Consider the following 18,302-nt stretch of genomic DNA (forward strand, 5'->3'; position numbering starts at 1 on the left):
AAATTGTAGAACCTGAAAACTGGCTACAAATATGCTTTTTTTCCTATACAAAAACAATGGAGCTACTCATCCCATTCTGCCCCGAAGAGCTCAACTCCTTCAAATGGCAAACACAGAGCTGCTGATTTCTGTGCAGAGTGTGCATGCCAATCCCGCAGATATAAGTTCCTTCTTGAAGCTATAGTAGCACCTTCCGCTAACGCACAAAAGTCATCACAAGATATGTCGGACAAAGGCTTAAGTTGTATCTCCACGGGTTCCAGCAAATTTAAACATTTCAAACCCTCCTGAATAATCTTGGTGAAGTCTTTGAAATCAAAGATTGACTAGTACAAGAATGGTAAACCCCTGCTCCCATGCTCAGATGTGCACCAGCATATTCTTTTTCAGGGCAGAGTAATTTGGTCTTCAAAGATGTTCTCTTCCACGATAGAGGAGCGGCCATAGACAGATTCAGGAATGGACTTGCCCATATTCTCAAAAGGATATTGTTTAGATATACATCTGTTGACGCAGGTCTTCTCTGGATTTTTGCATCCATTTAGTATCACATCCAATGGATGCTGATGCAAAGGAAAACCTAGTGATGGAGCATGTTGGAACTGCCTTATTACAGGTTCAGAAGATGTGCTGGGGAATTCTTCAACTAGAAATCCTAATTTCTGGAATATTATATTATTATAGTCAGGATTTCCAGCAAAATATCACTACTGATATACTTTCCACTTTGGTATTAAGGAACAAAATTGGCTTCCTTGTCACCCTGATCCGATGTTTCCGCTCAGACTGCGTGGGAGCGATAAAAGGACAATGAGGTAGAGCATGCAAAGGAACTGCTGACTACCTGCTCGATGAACTTCCGTGTACACCAACAGAGGAGTCACAAAAAGGATGCTACTTTGCATGCACCATGAGGATCACTTACCTTAGCCAACTGCTGGGAAACCATCACTGCATTATCTTTTCCACTTCTCATCTGATGCCACCTGCTCTGGTGAGACTGCCAACCCAAGACATTATTATGATTGGTACCCCATCACTCATCTCAACAATCGATAATGTGTAGTGCTGCCCTTTTCCCCTTGTGTCCAACACGTGAAATCCTTGGACATGTCCCAGAGAATCCAAATTTGGAATGGATCCCACTTGATCAACTCAAAAGTATTGATAAGGACGAGTGACGCAGGGGTAATACCACAACCTCATACATAGCAGACACTTCACAAACTGTATTTTCCAGCTGAAGTATTACTGGTTACTTAAGGTTTAAGGCTGTGAGGAAAGGGGGCCTTAGTGTGAAGAAAACCAAACACTGTTTAGATCTTTAAAAAACAATTAATTAAAAGTCTAGTTGTGAAGCATATAACCAGGCAAAAGCCCTAGATTATCAGAAACATAACCTCACGTTTGTGCAACAAACATCTATTCATGTTAAGAAATGCACTTCCCTTCCATTCTGCATTTGCAAGCAAAACGATCTACAGGAGTCATGCCAAATGATGCATGTAGTAAACTACTTTGCATTCCAGAAAAACACTTACCAACCCCTATTTCCAGAAATAAATGCTGGTATGAAGTTCGAGAAATAGCTCAAAGGACAACAGTGTGTTAATGAATTCCAGCTGTAAAAGGTCTCAGTGGTAAAACTTTGATGTACATTTGCTTACAGCCACAAACTAGATGGTTACAAAAAAACAAGGTGCTGTTACTTACTGAGCGCATGGTAAATTGGCTTATGCTTTCCTTGCAGTCGGATCGCACACATTGTTGCTATTTTCCCTGGAGGCTGCATCTTCGCATCTATGAGATACCACACCTTGGAAAAGGTGGCCCATTGCTAAAACAACAAAACACATGAATAATGGTTATTGTAATTGCTGTTATTTGTGTAGGGCCCGCTTGGCTATAATACATTGGAGTGCTTTGGGCAGTCTTTGGACTACTTTCCAAAGAGTTTGAGGTTTCCATTGCAGATTGGCGTGCCCATAGTTTTGCAAACTTGTTTTGTTACTATTATGCAATAGCTGTGGGCCCGATTTACAAACGGTTTGTACTTCAATAGAGCGCACTCAGTAGGGGTGAGCACAGCCAATGGAATTAGTGCCAGGAAACTCACACCATTCTAGTAGGAGAAAGAACCAGACACACACACACATTTCAAAGCAATGATGGCGAAAAATTGGCCAAATGTTTAAAGACAAACAGTTAGGGAAGAGCCAAAAAAACAAAGAATTAAAGTTGGAAATATCACAGTCTAGACTAGAATTTATTCTTCTTTCGGGTGGTTGCTGCATGATTGAGAAAGGGACATGCATATGCATTTTAGCAAGCGGGTAGGGAACATGTCATCTGAGACTTCTATTATTTGTTTTTCCATTTAACTTTTTAACTGGAAATATGGAAAGCTTGTTGTGGTAAGTGCACCAGTGCGGATTTATTTTTGTTTTAACAGTTTCCATTGACATTTTCTATGTACACAGGAAGAAGAAAATGTGAACTATGCTTAAACAGAACATTACAATCAAACAGAAGGATGGTTACTGCCATCGTCTTCACCCAAACATTAGAATTAATACCTATGTTGAAATTATAACATCATAAAAGTGAGAGTGAGACATGTGGATACATTTGGATCAAAGCACTTTTTGAAAGGTTCAAGGTTGCTTACTGAAGAAAGGTTTTTAAGTTGTTCTACTCTTGAAGCCTTTCTAAAGTGACTGTGACGAGGATACAAGTTTTAGGAAGTGGAAAAACTATGGCAGAAGCATCACAATACCTTAATCTTCCTCTGAAGTTCCCATTCAAGCATTACATAAATTCCACCATTATGAATAGAGCGAATGGATACACAATTAAATACTATTCACTTGACCGATTTGTACATTTTCTATTGATATACTATGTAGCTTTTTTTAAATTAATGAATTTTCGGTGAACGGTTATTTATTGAACTTCATACGTTAACTAGTAGTACAATTTAAATTTGAAAAAATGCCTTAGCGGCACAGTTATAGAGCAACCCGCTTAAAACATTGCACAACATAACTACACTAGGAGGAATTTACATATTTGAATTCCTTCCAGGACCGGACTGGGAACAGATACCGGCTCTGCACACTGCTCAGCCAGCCCCCCCCTGGGGTGAGGGGGAGTGCAGCAAAGCAGTGTGCGAGGGCCGGTTTCGGCCGATTTTGTTACTGGGGCCGATATTGCCGACCCCCGGTAACAAAAAAACGGCCACCAGGGGTCCAAAATCGGCCCCCACCCTAGCGGCCCTCCGGGGAAACGCCCGGTGCCCGCTATGGCCAGTCCGGCCCTGATTCCTTCAAAGCTTTTATTAATCAAGGTGCAAAGATACCAAATTATTTTCTTAGTGCCCATTTTTAGGTCGAGTTCTCTCGACCTATTGTGCCCGAGTTGCTCCTCAAGGGACTTCGAGCGGTGCACGCACGGCGATTCTGGTCTTTGGACGAGCACGTACAGGCACGCCCACGTGCACATCTCCTGTCCCGCAGGCAAACCAGCATTCAGACAAGAGATGGCCACGCGCAGCACACTGTTCACAACACACACACACAGACACAGACACAGACACAGACACAGACACAGACACACACACACACACACGCACGCCCTCCCTCTCTGCCCCCCCTCTCTCGCTCCCCACCCCCCCACTCACCGGGCTCTTTCAGTGGTTCGTTTCAAAGAAGGCGTGCATGCAAGCCCTACCGGCTGAACGCCGGCAGCTTCCCTGCCTGCTGGGAGACAACCACTGCGCTAGGGCCTCGCCTACATCCTCCCTGCCCGCTCCTCCAAGCTCTTAAGGTATGCTCTACTTGGCTCCTGCCCTGAGGTCCGTCCGTCGTCTTGCCCTCGGGGAATACGGACCAGGGACTAGGAAGCGGGAGACGAGTCCGTGGAATAGTCTCTTCAGCAGGGAATCGGCGTGTGACGTCAGTGCGCCGGCGTCCGCTTCAAACCACGTAGTTCTGTTCCTGGGTCACTTTTTGCATTTCACTGCATCTCGTCAGTGGCGTTGTTTTTAAATATGCCGTGCAGTCCTTCGTTTACTACTTCCTTTATTGTGTGGGAGGTAAGCTGTGAATGTTCGCTACAAAAGCAATATGCCCACATTGCCGCGTTTTATTTTGAGTTTGTAGCTTTGAATTGCGCATGCCCACTGTTACGTGCCGTGCCGTTGTGATAATGGATCGGAGCAATTCGTTTTCGGGTCAACGAGGCCGAGAGTCACGGGAGGCTGTACAGTGGAGCGGAAACCGGTGCATTATCGGCACCAGCAGTACTTGTGGGGAAGCGAGAGTTACCGGAGCAGGAGCATCTGCACTTCTAAACAGGATTGCGCCACTTTCTGACAGGGCAGTGTCAGGGGGCAGTACCAGCACTTCTCGGAGGGGTTTTAATGGGGCAGTCCCAACCGTTTTTTTGGGCGGGGGAGAGTAGTGCCCTGTATTTCACACCCCAAGCCTCCCGTATCAGCTGTGAATGTGAGCGCTCTTTTGTTCCTGCACTTTCCCCCTCCTACGCGAGAGCCCTTCGCAGCGCTTCACCTCTTCCAACGGAGGGCACGCCCGGCTGCTTTCTCCCTCCTCGAGTGCATTGACCCCTCCGGCTGCCACGGCGCCAGCCGCTACACAGCGCTAGGAAGCGGACACTGCTCACCCCCCACAGCCCCAGAGTCTGGTGCAGACACCATCGGCCTGCCAAATAGGGCTCCAAGGGGCGGGGCACGCACCGTGTGCGAGCACCGTGTGCGAGCACACAGATAAGGGACGGGTGGGAATTATGCAAAACACTCCAAACAGTATTACGTATGCGGTACTCTTTATGTCGACCCTGCGAGGATAAAGGGCTGAGTTAAGTAGCATCAAAACTTTCGCCTGCATGTTTTGCCCATCTCTGCACGGACAAAGGACCCATGCAGCTGCCTTACCATCGAGAAGGGGGTCCGCGGAGACCCGCGGCTCCTGTCCTTTTAGCCCCTGTTCTCCTGCCCGATTCTACTGGATCACTTTAAAGGTTGCTGCCTGCTCTGCAGATCTCCTCCACTCGGGCCTTTTATAAGCATTGCCCTCCAGGAAAGGCGTGCCCTGATGGTCACAGCAAGTAACAATCGACAGGGTTAGTTACCCTGTGTCCATCAGAACCTCGGCGTATTACACTATACAAATACATCTGCTTCTGTTGGATCGGGTAGTAATGTTGCACAATCTCAGATGGAACCACCTGTCGAGCAAACGGTCATGAGTAGGTTATGTTATGTTGACACTTTTAGTCAATCCATCCGGAGTGTCCCGCGCTAAGTCAATTGCTTTCAAAAGTGAATTCACACTCACGCATAGATCGTTCTTGCTATAGTTACCGCCCCAACACCACTTCATAAGTAATATAGCTCAAACGAGCGTTCCATGTGCAATGAAAGATGGAGGGAGTGCTTGTGCAGTGTGTAGACGCACGTGAAAGAATACAACAAAAATTAAACACAGTTGATACAGCCTGGCTGCACAGCACATACATGTATTTCATTGGTCAGTACTAGGGTCAATTTGTTTTGCCTCATTCCAGTCATGTAGTGCAGGTGAGTTCATATAGTTTGTTAACATTTCGACACATATATATATATATCTCTTTACGACATTCAATCATCTAGTCAGAGGCCTCTTTATGTGAGCATCTACAATTAATCAAACTGAGGCGCTCAGCGGGAGCTTCTTTTATGATTTCAGAGCAACCACCCGGAGCCCCGATAAGACTCCCTTTGACTTTGTCATTTTACACTCCCAAACAATAGGGCGTCTCCTTAATGCTGTCTTGAGGACGACATGACTAGATGACTGAATATCACATCTCCTGTACTGCACGACTATATTGGGCCAAAGCACTGTGCACTGTGTAACCAGGGAGTTAAGATTATGCTTTAATTTTTATCATATTATTTCACACTGCACGAGCACCTATTCCCCTGCGCACAGACCGCCTTGTTTGAGCTATATTCCTTATGAAGTGTTGTTAACTTACCTAGGACAATATATATATATATTCCTTCTCTGAAAATGCAATCGATGCTTGTGTGTGAATTAACTTCTGAATGTCATTGATTTACTTTATGATAAATTGCTATTCATCCACATTTGAGTGTGTAAAGCATTACTACTCGACTCAACAGGACCTCACCGCCTCACAGTGCCCGCAGAAACACACAGCTACTCTTTCCACATGTAACCTTGCAGCTGAAGCAACAGCAGCCTTAACAAGCACTGGCAAAGTGAGTAGCTCTGGCTTGTATTTTCTCTCATAAACCAAAAAGAAACGTTGCCAATGTTTGTTTTATCACTGCACACAGTGGTGGTGGTGGAATTGGGGTTGGTGTTAAAGGTGGTGAATGGAATGGTAGTGGTGGTAATGATGGTAGTCCTAGTGGTGGTGGTAATGGGGGAGGTGCTGATAGTCGTGATTGTGGAAATGCTGTTGGAGGTATTAATAGAGGTAGTAATGGTAGTGGTTTGTGGGGATATGATTAATGGTGGTGGTAACTGTGGTAGGCGTAATGTTAGTTGTGATCAAGATAATTATGGTGGTAATGATCATGTAGTGGGAAAATTGTATAGCTGCATTGCAATGAAGTACGCCTTAAGAGGTGGAACAATACACTACATAGATAATAGCATGAGGTGAGCAAGAAGAGCTTCTCTGTGGTTGACCCAGAGCCCACTATGCATGTTTTAAAGTACTGATAACATGAGGACTGGCAAGTAGGCAATGCGGTCTGTAGCCGAATTGGAAAATGCAGCCACTAGGCCGCTCCATTCAGATCAGTCTCTGTAATGCACCCCAGGGGGTGGAGTCATAATTCACTGTAGGTGAACCCACTGGACTGACTTAGAATGGCTTGCAGAAGAGGAACAGCCAGACCCTGGTGTCCTGGTAACTTGGAGTCTGTGGCGACAGAACCTGTAGAAGGGTTCTTTGTACAGGCAGGAGGTCCTTATTCAACACCATTGGTTTGGGTAATCGCATCACCTGCTTTTTATAGCACTATGTATGCCAATTCTGAGGAGTTTGAACTAGAGGTCCAAACAGAGAAGATGTGTTTACATACAGTAACAAGCCCTTGGCCACCACCGTTACCTTTCAATGCAGAACATCTGAGAGTCTGTCCCTTTAACCCCTTCCATGCTCATGACGAGCTCAGCTCGTCATGAGGCACAGTTGAGCTGTGCTGATGACGAGCTGAGCTCGTAATGAATATAGGAGAATTCCAATTTCCAGCACAGGGGAAAAATAACCACAGCAGCGATGTGGTTAATAGTGCTTGTGTTACTGCAGTAGGCAGCCCCGCACTCAGAGAATCGTAGGGTTCCTGTGGCAGGGATCCTCAGACGTCACTGTGGGTGTTGTGGTTGGTATATCTATAAAAGTTCTAACATTTCTCCACATTCAGGATCAGAAAGACCTCTGCCTGAGTGAAGGAGAACTAACTAGTCTGCTGATCGAGCCCCACAGAGGTTTGAATGCTGTACCTTCAAAAGCACTTACGTCTCTTAGAGTACAGCTCAGCAGTGGTTCCTACCTTTGGCCGTAGGAGCCTCGCCCCACCTGCTGCAAGTGCAACAGTAAACCAACTATTCAATATGATCTGCATCAGTGTGTGCCACTGGGTTCGTGAGGGCGGGGCTGACTCCTTCCTGCTGAATGATTAGCAGCAGTACTGCAGCAGGGATGACACCTAAAGTGCGGAGTGCACATGTTAGATTGGCCGGCTGTCTTGCGTCGGCCAGCACCGCATGCGCACCTTGCCCACTGCATCAATTCAGCATCTGTGATAACAGCGGTGGATTGCAGACACAGGCTCCCAGTCGCACAAGGAGCGCTGGGTTAACTTGCTCCGTGCAATCATGGAGGTTCTCTCATCATGCTGAAAACATCATAAGAGAAGCTGCGGGATAGGTTAGATTCACGTCGTTAGCGTCACATAATCCCGTCCAAAAACTGCCCCTGAGGTAGCATGGAGCTCGGGCCCTCAGGGTGAAGGACTAAATGCATGATGGAACTGAAACTGCTTTGCTGAAGATAAGGCCAACTGGACAATGGAACAGATGAACCATGGTTCTTTTTAGGTCTCGGCATCGAGACCTATTGTCGCCAAGTTCGCTCTCAAGGGACACAGAGCGGTGCACGCGTAGCGATTCTGGTCTTTGGACGAGCACGTACAGGCACGCCCGCGTGCCCAACTCCTATCCCGCAGGCAAACCAGCATTCAGACAAGAGATGGCCACGCGCAGCACACTGTTCACATGCGTTTTGACATGCGAGCTTTGTGTTGACTTTAAATAACCAGCGGGGTTGGTTATACAAGTGATGAGTCTTGCTTCTTCTTCCCGTTTGGCATCAAACGTTTGGAAAGCAGATACCCATGGACAGTTTTGCAGAATTGCGCCCCTCTGAGCAAAATAATGGATAGCCTGCAAATGATGGAAACATTATTTGGGGGGAGTGGGGTGGCAGTTTGTAGGCTTTCGTATTCACATAGCACGTTGCTACCGCTGGTCTTCAAGCACTGCGCAGATGTTGTGCACTTGTTTCTACAGCGCTCATTTATAGTGCGTCCTTTGTGAGCTCACCATTGTCACCGCATACTTGGCACCGTGCTTAATTTCTACAGATCTGGTATTGTAGGGTAGGTTGTTGACAATAGACATCTAAAACGATCTGTAGGTCTAGACCTATTGTGGAGCTACTGGTGAAAGCTGAGAAACCAGGCTGTTTTGTATATTATGCCTTTCACATTTCCTTGGAAATTACTTACATTTTTTTAAGCTTTCCCATTTGGCCCAGGCTTGTGACTTGAGACATCAAATTGTTGGGGGCAGGGAGCATGGTAGCCTCATTTGTAATTTTGAAAAACTTAGTACATTTGAAAGGCTGTGGAGATCTTTGTACACATTCCCTTTCTCCCCAACCACACTCGTACTGTACATTCAGCTCTCTTCCAGTAATGATGTTCACCTTGCTTAAACACTCCACCTACATAGTTTTCCATTTCCTGTTCTTCACTTTCTACAGCAAAACGGTGAATCAAATTATCATTCTAGTAGACCAGTCTGTATCGAACCTTTAGCCAGTGAAGTCCACCAAACCTATGGTATTCCCCTTTTCCTGATCACAACTGTCGTTAATTGGATCCTCAGCTCGGTTTGCTTCATAAAATGCGCCTACCTCGAGACTCAATTGGCCATTGTTTGTGTCTACATATCCGTCTACCAACAAATGCTAGTGCACACTTTTCCATCAGGCAAACACACCACCAGCCTTCAGTGCATGCTTCCAGACACACACACCATCAGCTGTCAGGGCACGCTTTGCCACCAGGCATACACACCACCGGCCGTCAGTACACACTCACCAGGCACAGACACCATCAGTCATCAGTGCACGCTTTCACCGGGCACAAACCCCACCAGCCGTCAGTGCACGCTTCCACCACACACACACCTCCCGACGTCAGTGCATGCTTTCACCAGGCACACACACACCTCCAGCCGTCAGTGCATGCTTTCACCAGGCGCACACACACCACCAGCCGTCAGTGCACGCTTTCACCAGGCACACACCACCAGCCGTCAGTGCACGCTTTCAGCAGGCACACAAACAGCACCAGCCGTCAGTGCACGCTTTCACCAGGCATACACACCACCAGCCGTCAGTGCATACTCACCTGGCACAGACACCATTAGTCATCAGTGCACGCTTTCACCGGGCACAAACCCCACCAGCCGTCAGTGCACGCTTTCACCAAGCACAAACGCCACAAGCCGTCAGTGCATGCTTCCACCACACACGCACCACCAGACATCAGTGCACGCTTTCACCAGGTGCACACACACACCACCAGCCATCAGTGCAGGCTTTTACCAGGCACACACACCACCAGCCGCATGCTTTCACCAGGCATACACCCCATTGGCCGTCAGTGTACACTCACCAGGCACAGACACCATCAGCCTTCAGTGCATGCTTTCACCGGGCACAAACATCACCAGCCGTCAGTGCACGCTTTCACCGGGCACAAACACCACCAGCCATCAGTGCATGCTTCCACCACACACACACCACCAGCCGTAAGTGCACGCTTTCACCAGGCACACACACACACTCCACCAGCCATCAGTGCACGCTTTCACCAGGCACACTCCACCAGCCGCCAGTGCACGCTTTCACCAGGCATACACACCACTAGCCGTCAGTGCACACCCACCAGGCACAGACACCATTAGTCATCAGTGCACGCTTTCACCAGGCACAAACACCACCAGCCGTCGGTGCACGCTTTCACCGGGCACACACCACCAGATGTCAGTGCATGCTTTCACCAGGCACACACACATACCACCAGCCGTCAGTGCACGCTTTCAGCAGGCACACACCACCAGCTGCCAGTGCACGCTTTCACCAGGCACACACACCCCCAGCCGTCAGTGCACGCTTCCACCAGGCACGCACACCACCAGTCATCCGTGCACGCGTCAATTGTTAAGGCATCCACAATTAACTATTGAAGCAATCACAGTATGGTGCACTTTACTTTTAAACATGTCAGTGCACTATTTCCCACCAGGCGCACACACCACCAGCCTTTAGTGTAAGCTTCCAGACACACACACCACCAGACGTCAGTGCACGCTTTGCCACCAGGCACACACACACACACACAACACCAGCCGTTAGTTCATGCTTTCAGCAGGCACACACCACCAGCCGTCAGTGCACGCTTTCCCCAGGCACACACACCACCAGCCGCCAGTTCACGCTTCCACCAGGCACACACACCACCAGCTGTCAGTGCACACTTCCACCAGGCACACACACCACCAGCCATCAGTGCACAATTTCTGCAGGCACACACACCACCAGCCATCAGTGCACACATCAATTGTTAACGCATCCACAATTAACTATTGTAGCAATCGCAGTATGGCACACTTTACTTTTAAAAAACATATTCATCTAAAGCGCAGCATGTCACCATTGCTACAAAAATGAATATACATTTTTTTGCCTTACAATTTATAGACTTTTGTTGCAATTGGTGTAGCAATATTTCGCAATGCCAATAGCTCAAACTTAATTAATGCGATACCTATTGCATTGCAAATGCTTGGTGTGTGTGGGTGGGTGCAAATGCAATAGGTGTCGCATTTGCGAGAGATTAGGCTATTGGCATTGTAAATGACAATGCCATTTATTTATCTGTTTTCAAAGCCAACACAAATAAAAATGTTGTCATTTAAAATGCCAATAGCTCTAACTTTTGCAAAGGCGAGACCGTTGCATTGTAAATGCTTGTCTTAGTCAGAGATGAGCTAATAGTTGCTATATTATTTCTGTATAGCACTGGTTACTTCAGAGTGCTTCGTAATCCATGACAGGAGGAGGGTTAAAACTTTATACATAAATAAATAAATAAATATGGTAGGTCAGATTTTGTCATGGCAAGCTATTTTTAGGCCCTACTGGCAAATTCTGGCATGAGTTGAACTGGTGAACAGATGTTCGGTTCATTCGGAATGTAAATGACCAATAAATAAGTTTTTATCTTGTAGCATTTGCTGTCTGTTCAAAGACAGAGGTCAAATGTCAGCTTATTTTTTTTTAACAAATTGCTTTTTATTTATCCTGGAGATTAGCGTTTACTTTGCTTACTAGAGGATTTTGTAAACTGATTTAGCTGTAAGATAACAGTTTTTTTCTAACACACAACATTTAAAAAGCTTGTAAAGAAATGGTACAAATATTTCAAAGTATATCAGCAATTATATTTTTATTCAGATGTGTCATGGAAACAATGATTTTAGTAGGATCAAAACAAATCAGAACACTTTACTTGGCGATGTGCAAAATGAGAATTATTTGCAGAAACCTTATTATTTCCAAACATGTACGCTATATAGTTTTAAACAGGAAGACTGGATGTCAGTAGGAACTTTTGTGGACATTTCAATGTAAAATGTGCAGACTGTAAATCACAATGTGCTACCCTGCGCCAGCTCTGGTAAAAATGCTGTTAATAAACTAAGATGCAAGTCAGGGTGTCATGTAGTTCCAACAAATCTATATAGGTTCTGTGCGTTATGACAGCATAAAGTAAGGTATTGGTGTCCAGAACAATTCCAGGCACCCCCAAAGGATATGCTAGTCTGTAGACCAGCTAGCTCACAGTGCCACTATAAGCCCACTATCTTGCCAAGGAGCGAATAGTTTCTAGCAACTATTGAACATGACAAACCTGACCCTTCAGGGATCGTGGAAACAGTAGAGTGCTTTTCACTCAGTCACTCGTGCTCACTCAGTCCCAGAGAGATATACAGAATAAACGGTGGGGACGTTTTCAATAAGCATTTAATGAACCAGCGTCATTCTAGTATAAAATACGTATGCTGCAACAACCATTAGACAGAAACAGGTGTATATAGTTATATGAACCAATAGAGTAAATAAAAGGTAGAATTCTCCCATGGCGCTAAAACAATATGTAGGCATATAGATACATGCCAGTATTCATGAGAACTACGATGCAAACCCTAACTAGATGTACCCAAGTGCATCTAGCAGGTATGTAGGTGTATAGCCAAGAATCCTCATAGGAAAGAACCAACCCCTTTACCTGATGGGAGAGAACGAAAGACCCCATCTTGGTCTCGAGTTGGACATTTATGAGGGATGTTAGAGCACTGCGTAATGGAGTGTCTACGAGCAGGGACTTCAGCATCTTGTGTCAGCATGGAAGCTTCTCCTCTGGGTTGCCCAGTGAAGATGTGGTACTTATATACCCAAAAGGTACCCTCGGGGTGCTACCAGATGTGTCATGGTACTGTGGGCTTGTCGGCTAAGGATGATGATGGTGGTAACTTTTGTACAGTTATGATGCAGAAGATGGTAATCCTGCTGTGATATCAAGAATCCTCATGCATATTAAAGGAGGCTAGTTTTCTAAGAAAACCACACAACATTTATTCAGCGCATAACTAGGCAAAAGGGCAGTGCAAGAGCAGTTATGTAGAACAAGGTAGGACAAATGTAGGTAAACGTTTGTGCAACTACCTAGACCTATATTGGGGTACACTGGTGCTCATAACAAGGGGTCATGTGTATCCTATATGTGGCCTAGATTTTATTATATATGGAGCAAATGTTCTTCATACAGCAGACATGCTGAACTCGCATATTTGATGGTGATCTCAATTGTGAAAATGAAGGAAAAGGGCGCAGAGTGAAACAAAATATTTGCCCAGGATCATATAATTTGAGATCAGTTTATGGGTCAAGACCATAACAATTAGGTCAAGTACATTATTTAGGGCAGTAGACCTGCAGGTCTGATAATATTTTAATGATTTTTCAATGACTGGTAGGGAAGAATAAAAGCTGGGGATGAACAGTCAGATTATTTTAGGCTATCCGCTTTAGACATTTACATATTATAATGGATGCGTGAATGAATGCACTTATAGAGTACGTGGAAAATAAAGCCTTCTTGGGCTACACAGGATACCAGTGGGGTAGAATCTACTGGGTATGCAAGTTGTAAGAGTTCAGCCTTCAGGTCTGTGCAGTCCTTTTTATAAGGCCACTTTAGAGCAAAGTAGCACAGTTCAAAGCACTTCTATCTCACCCGGTGGAACAAAAGAGAATGCTTTAGGAGGACGACCCTGACAATTCTTGTACAGGTAATTCTTCAGAGTCGAGACAACACTTTGGTGATGCTTAGACTGCAATGTTTAACAGTGAATTTTAGACTGATGAATACCCAGCTGCACCTCAAATCAAATTTAGGCTGGAAAAGTTTTTATCACCAATAAGGTTCCTAATTGTTGCACTTTGCCAGAGCAAAATTTATTTTTCATTTTACATGATAATCTCCAGCTCATAGTGAGACCATTTTCACTTCAGTCAAATCCAGCCAAGCAGGAAAATCCATTAAATATTGTTCTCTGAAACTTTATTTTTTATGAGACTCATATGTGCAATGGCACTCAGCAGGATAAAGACATCAACTGTTTTCTGCAATGTAAAGCTAGTTGAAGACCCCAAGGTGTTGAAAAATTAGACCTAAATCCTTACTTCTGCTCCCAGGAAACCTTCTGGGGACCCACTGTGGTAACGCAGTAAACACGTTCAAACGTGCAGTACTGTTGACGATGTTTATTAAAACACAAGTAACATAGCCTATGAGCAAAGAGCATATAGCATGCCTCCTTGCTCTCCATTTCCCGACACCAACTGCTGCCCTCTGCCTCCCGCTCACCCAGTTACTGCATTCCAAACCCATTAAAACTTCTGATCCAACTCACTTCAGACTCAAAGGAATCTAACTTAGGAGAACATGCAGCCTCCTTTCTCACTTCATGAGCATCACACTCATTAATGGGGGTTTTAGACAACACTTCCTCTGTCCATTTAAATACAGTGTTTGTGATAGCACACAAATGACAACTACAAGATAAAAATGTGTGCATCATTGATGTAGATCAGCTTTTCCAAGATGCCAATTAAATACAGTGTGAGGATCATTAAAGTCAATTTGCTTTGTTCAAGTGCACAATAGTAATCCAAATAACAGTGTGAGCATCACCGAGGCCGATACGCTTTAAGCCAATACAATAGTGTAGTATCCTGTTCATGTTAATGTCATACCATTTTCACCATCTGCTCAGCCAGTGGAATGTTGCAGTGATGATGCGCTTAGGAATGTTGGGCGTCTAAGAGGAAAAGTAATAGTTGAGATTGGGCTTAGCAGCATGCTGGCTGCTCCTGGTGGGGCTCATCTACATATCTTGTAAACTACTAAAATAAATCATCCTGAACTACATCAACCTGCTTGGACCTCGTTACCACATTTATTTGGCGATGAATAGGTGACTACCTACGTGGTACCTACGTGCTACAAGTGGATCTCAGGGACCTGGAGAACATAAGAGGACCTGAAGAGGACACTATCTACTGGACAGTCACAGGCAACACAATGAAGAAGAGAAGGTATCCACAGGTTAAGATTAACCACGAAAAAGTACAAGGATGTTTTACATAGAACTACCAAGATGTCAACATGAAAGAAAGAAGTCTTTCAATTAAAAGCATAGAAGACAACAAGAAACTGGTAAAGATGAAGCACTACGCCTCTCAGCCCCACCAGTGTCATCACCATCTGACAGCCCTAGTCCAAGCGTGCTGTGCTCATCTAGTTTACCCATTTTGGACTTCTAAATTACCAGTGTTTCAGTCTTAAGTCTCAGTGAATTGACTTCACAAGCATCACTCAGCATCAAAGAGGCTCTACCTATTTTTGTGTGTATGTGCACTATTTTGGATATTTGTTTGCACACTGCCTTTTCGTACCTCCTATATTCACATGGTCAGCTTTAGTTTTGCAGGTATATGTAACAATATGGTTCTTTTTTGGGGGGGTACACTGTCTGCATGGACCCATCTGCAGTTCGACTTAATTGGACTTTCAACCATTCGTTCTGTTGAGCCTAATCTAAGGAATTCTGCCTGTGTATCTGCTGTCGGATATGGGCATATTTGGTGAGACGTTGCACAACGGGTGGCACTTTCAGTGTTTTATTTTCACGATGCCGGTGGAAGTACCGAAACATGTGTTGAGACATTACTTTGCTCTTATCTTCATGTTGTGATGCTGGACGCGGAGACTAATGCCCAAACTGTGACTATTGAGGACTTGTGAGGTGAGCCAATTAAATGTTGTTATTTGTCACTGGAAGCCCTTTATTTATGCCAGTTCAACTGCTGCGTAGTGGTTTGAAAATGATGGCGGGTGCTATCCCCAGTTCGCGCGCTGGATTACCTGCATCTATTTAATCTACGTCACCATAGATTCTTTCTTACGTTCTGGGATGTCTGAGGAGGATTGCTGCTTTTGGACGTTTCCATGCATGGTCTTGCCGTGAGCCCTCTGGCACTGCGTCAAGGACGTGCCGCCATTTTATGGTTGGCAGCAGCTTGCATTCTCCGAGTCCTTAATAGGTCCACCAATGACTTTGCGTGTGCACATTCAATTGTCCTTTGAATTTTGTAATGATAGCGCTTGTCGTGGAATCACAAATTTGCAAGCATTCGCGACAAGAATTTGCAATTCTATTAAGGACACGGAGGCGAGGATTATGCTTCTCCATCTTTAATGAAGCTCACAGCAGCCAATGAAAATGCTTGCTTTTCATAGTAAACCGTTAAACAAACTACACATCCCATCAGGACTAGCCCAAGGCACGCCCCCCTAGTCCATAAGAGGCCTCTGCCTGCCGCCATCTTCCTCTTTCTTGAAGGCGAACAGCTCCAACAACTTAGATAACTTGATAACTCCTCCAACGTGGAAGAAACTTATTCGGTCGCATTATCCTTGCAGTCGTCGACTTTCAGTCACTCTTCTTATCTGGCCCTGCAACAAAGGATATGAGACCGTAACCACCATAACCATTGGGTGGGCAAGCATTTAATACATAACATGCCGGGTGGGATAATCCTCGCCTCCGTGTCCTTAATAGAATTGCAAATTCTTGTCGCGAATGCTTGCAAATTTGTGATTCTATTGCAGGACCGGAGGCTTCAGATTATGCATGTTTAACGCTTACTAAAAACAACAGAGGTAATATCCCCCACCGGCTTATAATAGTATGTCTTGAAGGTCGATTCTGATGACCAATCTGCGCTACGCATTATATCCTGTATGCTGGAACCCAACATAAATGATTTAGATGCCATGGCTCCTCTGACTGAATGAGCCCCGAAAATGGTGATATCTACACCTGCCTCTTCCATAATATAACGAAGCCATCTGGCAATGGTGGCAGCTGCCACCGCTTTGAATGGTTTCTGAATGGCAATCAACAACTGAGAACAGCCCTGCGGTCTATTAGCCGCTGTACATTCCTCATATGTTTTCAGACATTTTACAACACATAATTTATCGTTCTCATGAAAAGCATTATAAGAAATATGACGAGATAATGTCTTAGTGCGTCCTGAAATGGAAAAAGAAACTCCCTCTGGAGTAAATACTCTACCTGTAATTTCCAGCGCCCGTACGTCCGATGACCTCCTGCATGCCGAGAGGCAGAGTAGCATGGCTAACTTAGCTGACAACTGTTTTCTGGATAAAAGCGAGTTAACCGGCCATTTGTTAAAGAGCTCCAAAACCAAAGACACGTCCCACAACCCAGTGTACTTGGGTTTCGGTGGGTTCTCCACCCTAATTCCCTTGAGCAATTTGCATACCAGTGGATGCATGCCTACTGGTTTACCATCCAGCCGAGCGTGGCCTGCTGAGATGGCTGACCTAAAGTTATTGACCGACCTATAGGCCAAACCCTCGGAAGCCTTGTCCGTTAAGAAATTCAGCACGTGGGATAATTCTGCCCCCACGGGATCCAGATGTCGTTCCATGCACCAACCCATCCAGTTCTTCCAGGCCGAGGAGTATCGCTTCCGCGTGGATGGTGCCCAGGCTTGCTTGATGAAATCACAAGTCCTGCTCGAAAGGCCTGGCAGCTGCCACTGTTCCCTGAAAGCCTCCAAGCCATCAGCTGGAGCCTGCCTTCCATTACCAAGGGATGCTGTTCCTGATGAGGGCCCAGCAATAGCGTTGTCGACTCCGGGAGGAGTCTGGGACGGTCGCAGCTCCACTGCATCAGTTTGGGGAACCATGACTGTGACGTCCACCAAGGCGTCACCATCACTACTTCCGCCCGTTGCTTGATCACCTGAGACATTGCCCTCGGGATCAGCAGGAAGGGTGGGAAAGCGTACTGCGTCCCTTCCGTCCAATTCTGGAGAAAAGCATCCGTTGCCAGAGCCACGGGATCCGGTCTCCAGCTGAAGAATCTGGGTACCTGATATGTTAGTCTGGATGCAAACAAGTCCGTCTCGAACGGACCCCAAATCTCCTGCAGCCATTGGAACACCTTCGGTAGCAACTTCCAGTCGCTGTAGTCCCTGAGGTACCTCGAATTCCAGTCCGCCACCTGATTGGACTGGCCCGGCAGGTATTCTGCTATTACTGATATCTGATTCTCCAGACAGTAATGCCAAAAGTCCTTGGCTATCTGCACAAGCATTGACGACCTCGTGCCGCCCAACTTGTTGATGTATCTCACCGCTGACACATTGTCCAAACGCAGGAGGATACAGCAAGATGTCTGCCTCGGGGACAGCGTCCGCACCGCGAACGATCCCGCGAGCAGTTCGAGACAATTTATGTGAAGCGAAAGCTC

The 18,302-nt window shown here is 45.7% G+C and overlaps 1 protein-coding gene across 2 annotated transcripts in view; it reads right to left on the reverse strand.

Annotated features, from left to right (window-relative positions):
* MRPL13 (mitochondrial ribosomal protein L13) overlaps positions 1-18,302 on the reverse strand; it is a 116,669-nt gene that overhangs the window by 71,563 nt on the left and 26,804 nt on the right. For both annotated transcript variants that reach the window (XM_086967037.1, XM_086967038.1), the window contains exon 2: positions 1,714-1,837. In XM_086967037.1, the coding sequence (XP_086823163.1) occupies positions 1,714-1,837 (124 nt within the window). The remainder of the gene's footprint in view (positions 1-1,713; positions 1,838-18,302) is intronic.

The sequence above is a fragment of the Lissotriton vulgaris genome, chromosome 4_1 (genome assembly GCF_964263255.1).
Source record: "Lissotriton vulgaris chromosome 4_1, aLisVul1.2, whole genome shotgun sequence".
Lineage (NCBI taxonomy): Eukaryota > Metazoa > Chordata > Amphibia > Caudata > Salamandridae > Lissotriton > Lissotriton vulgaris.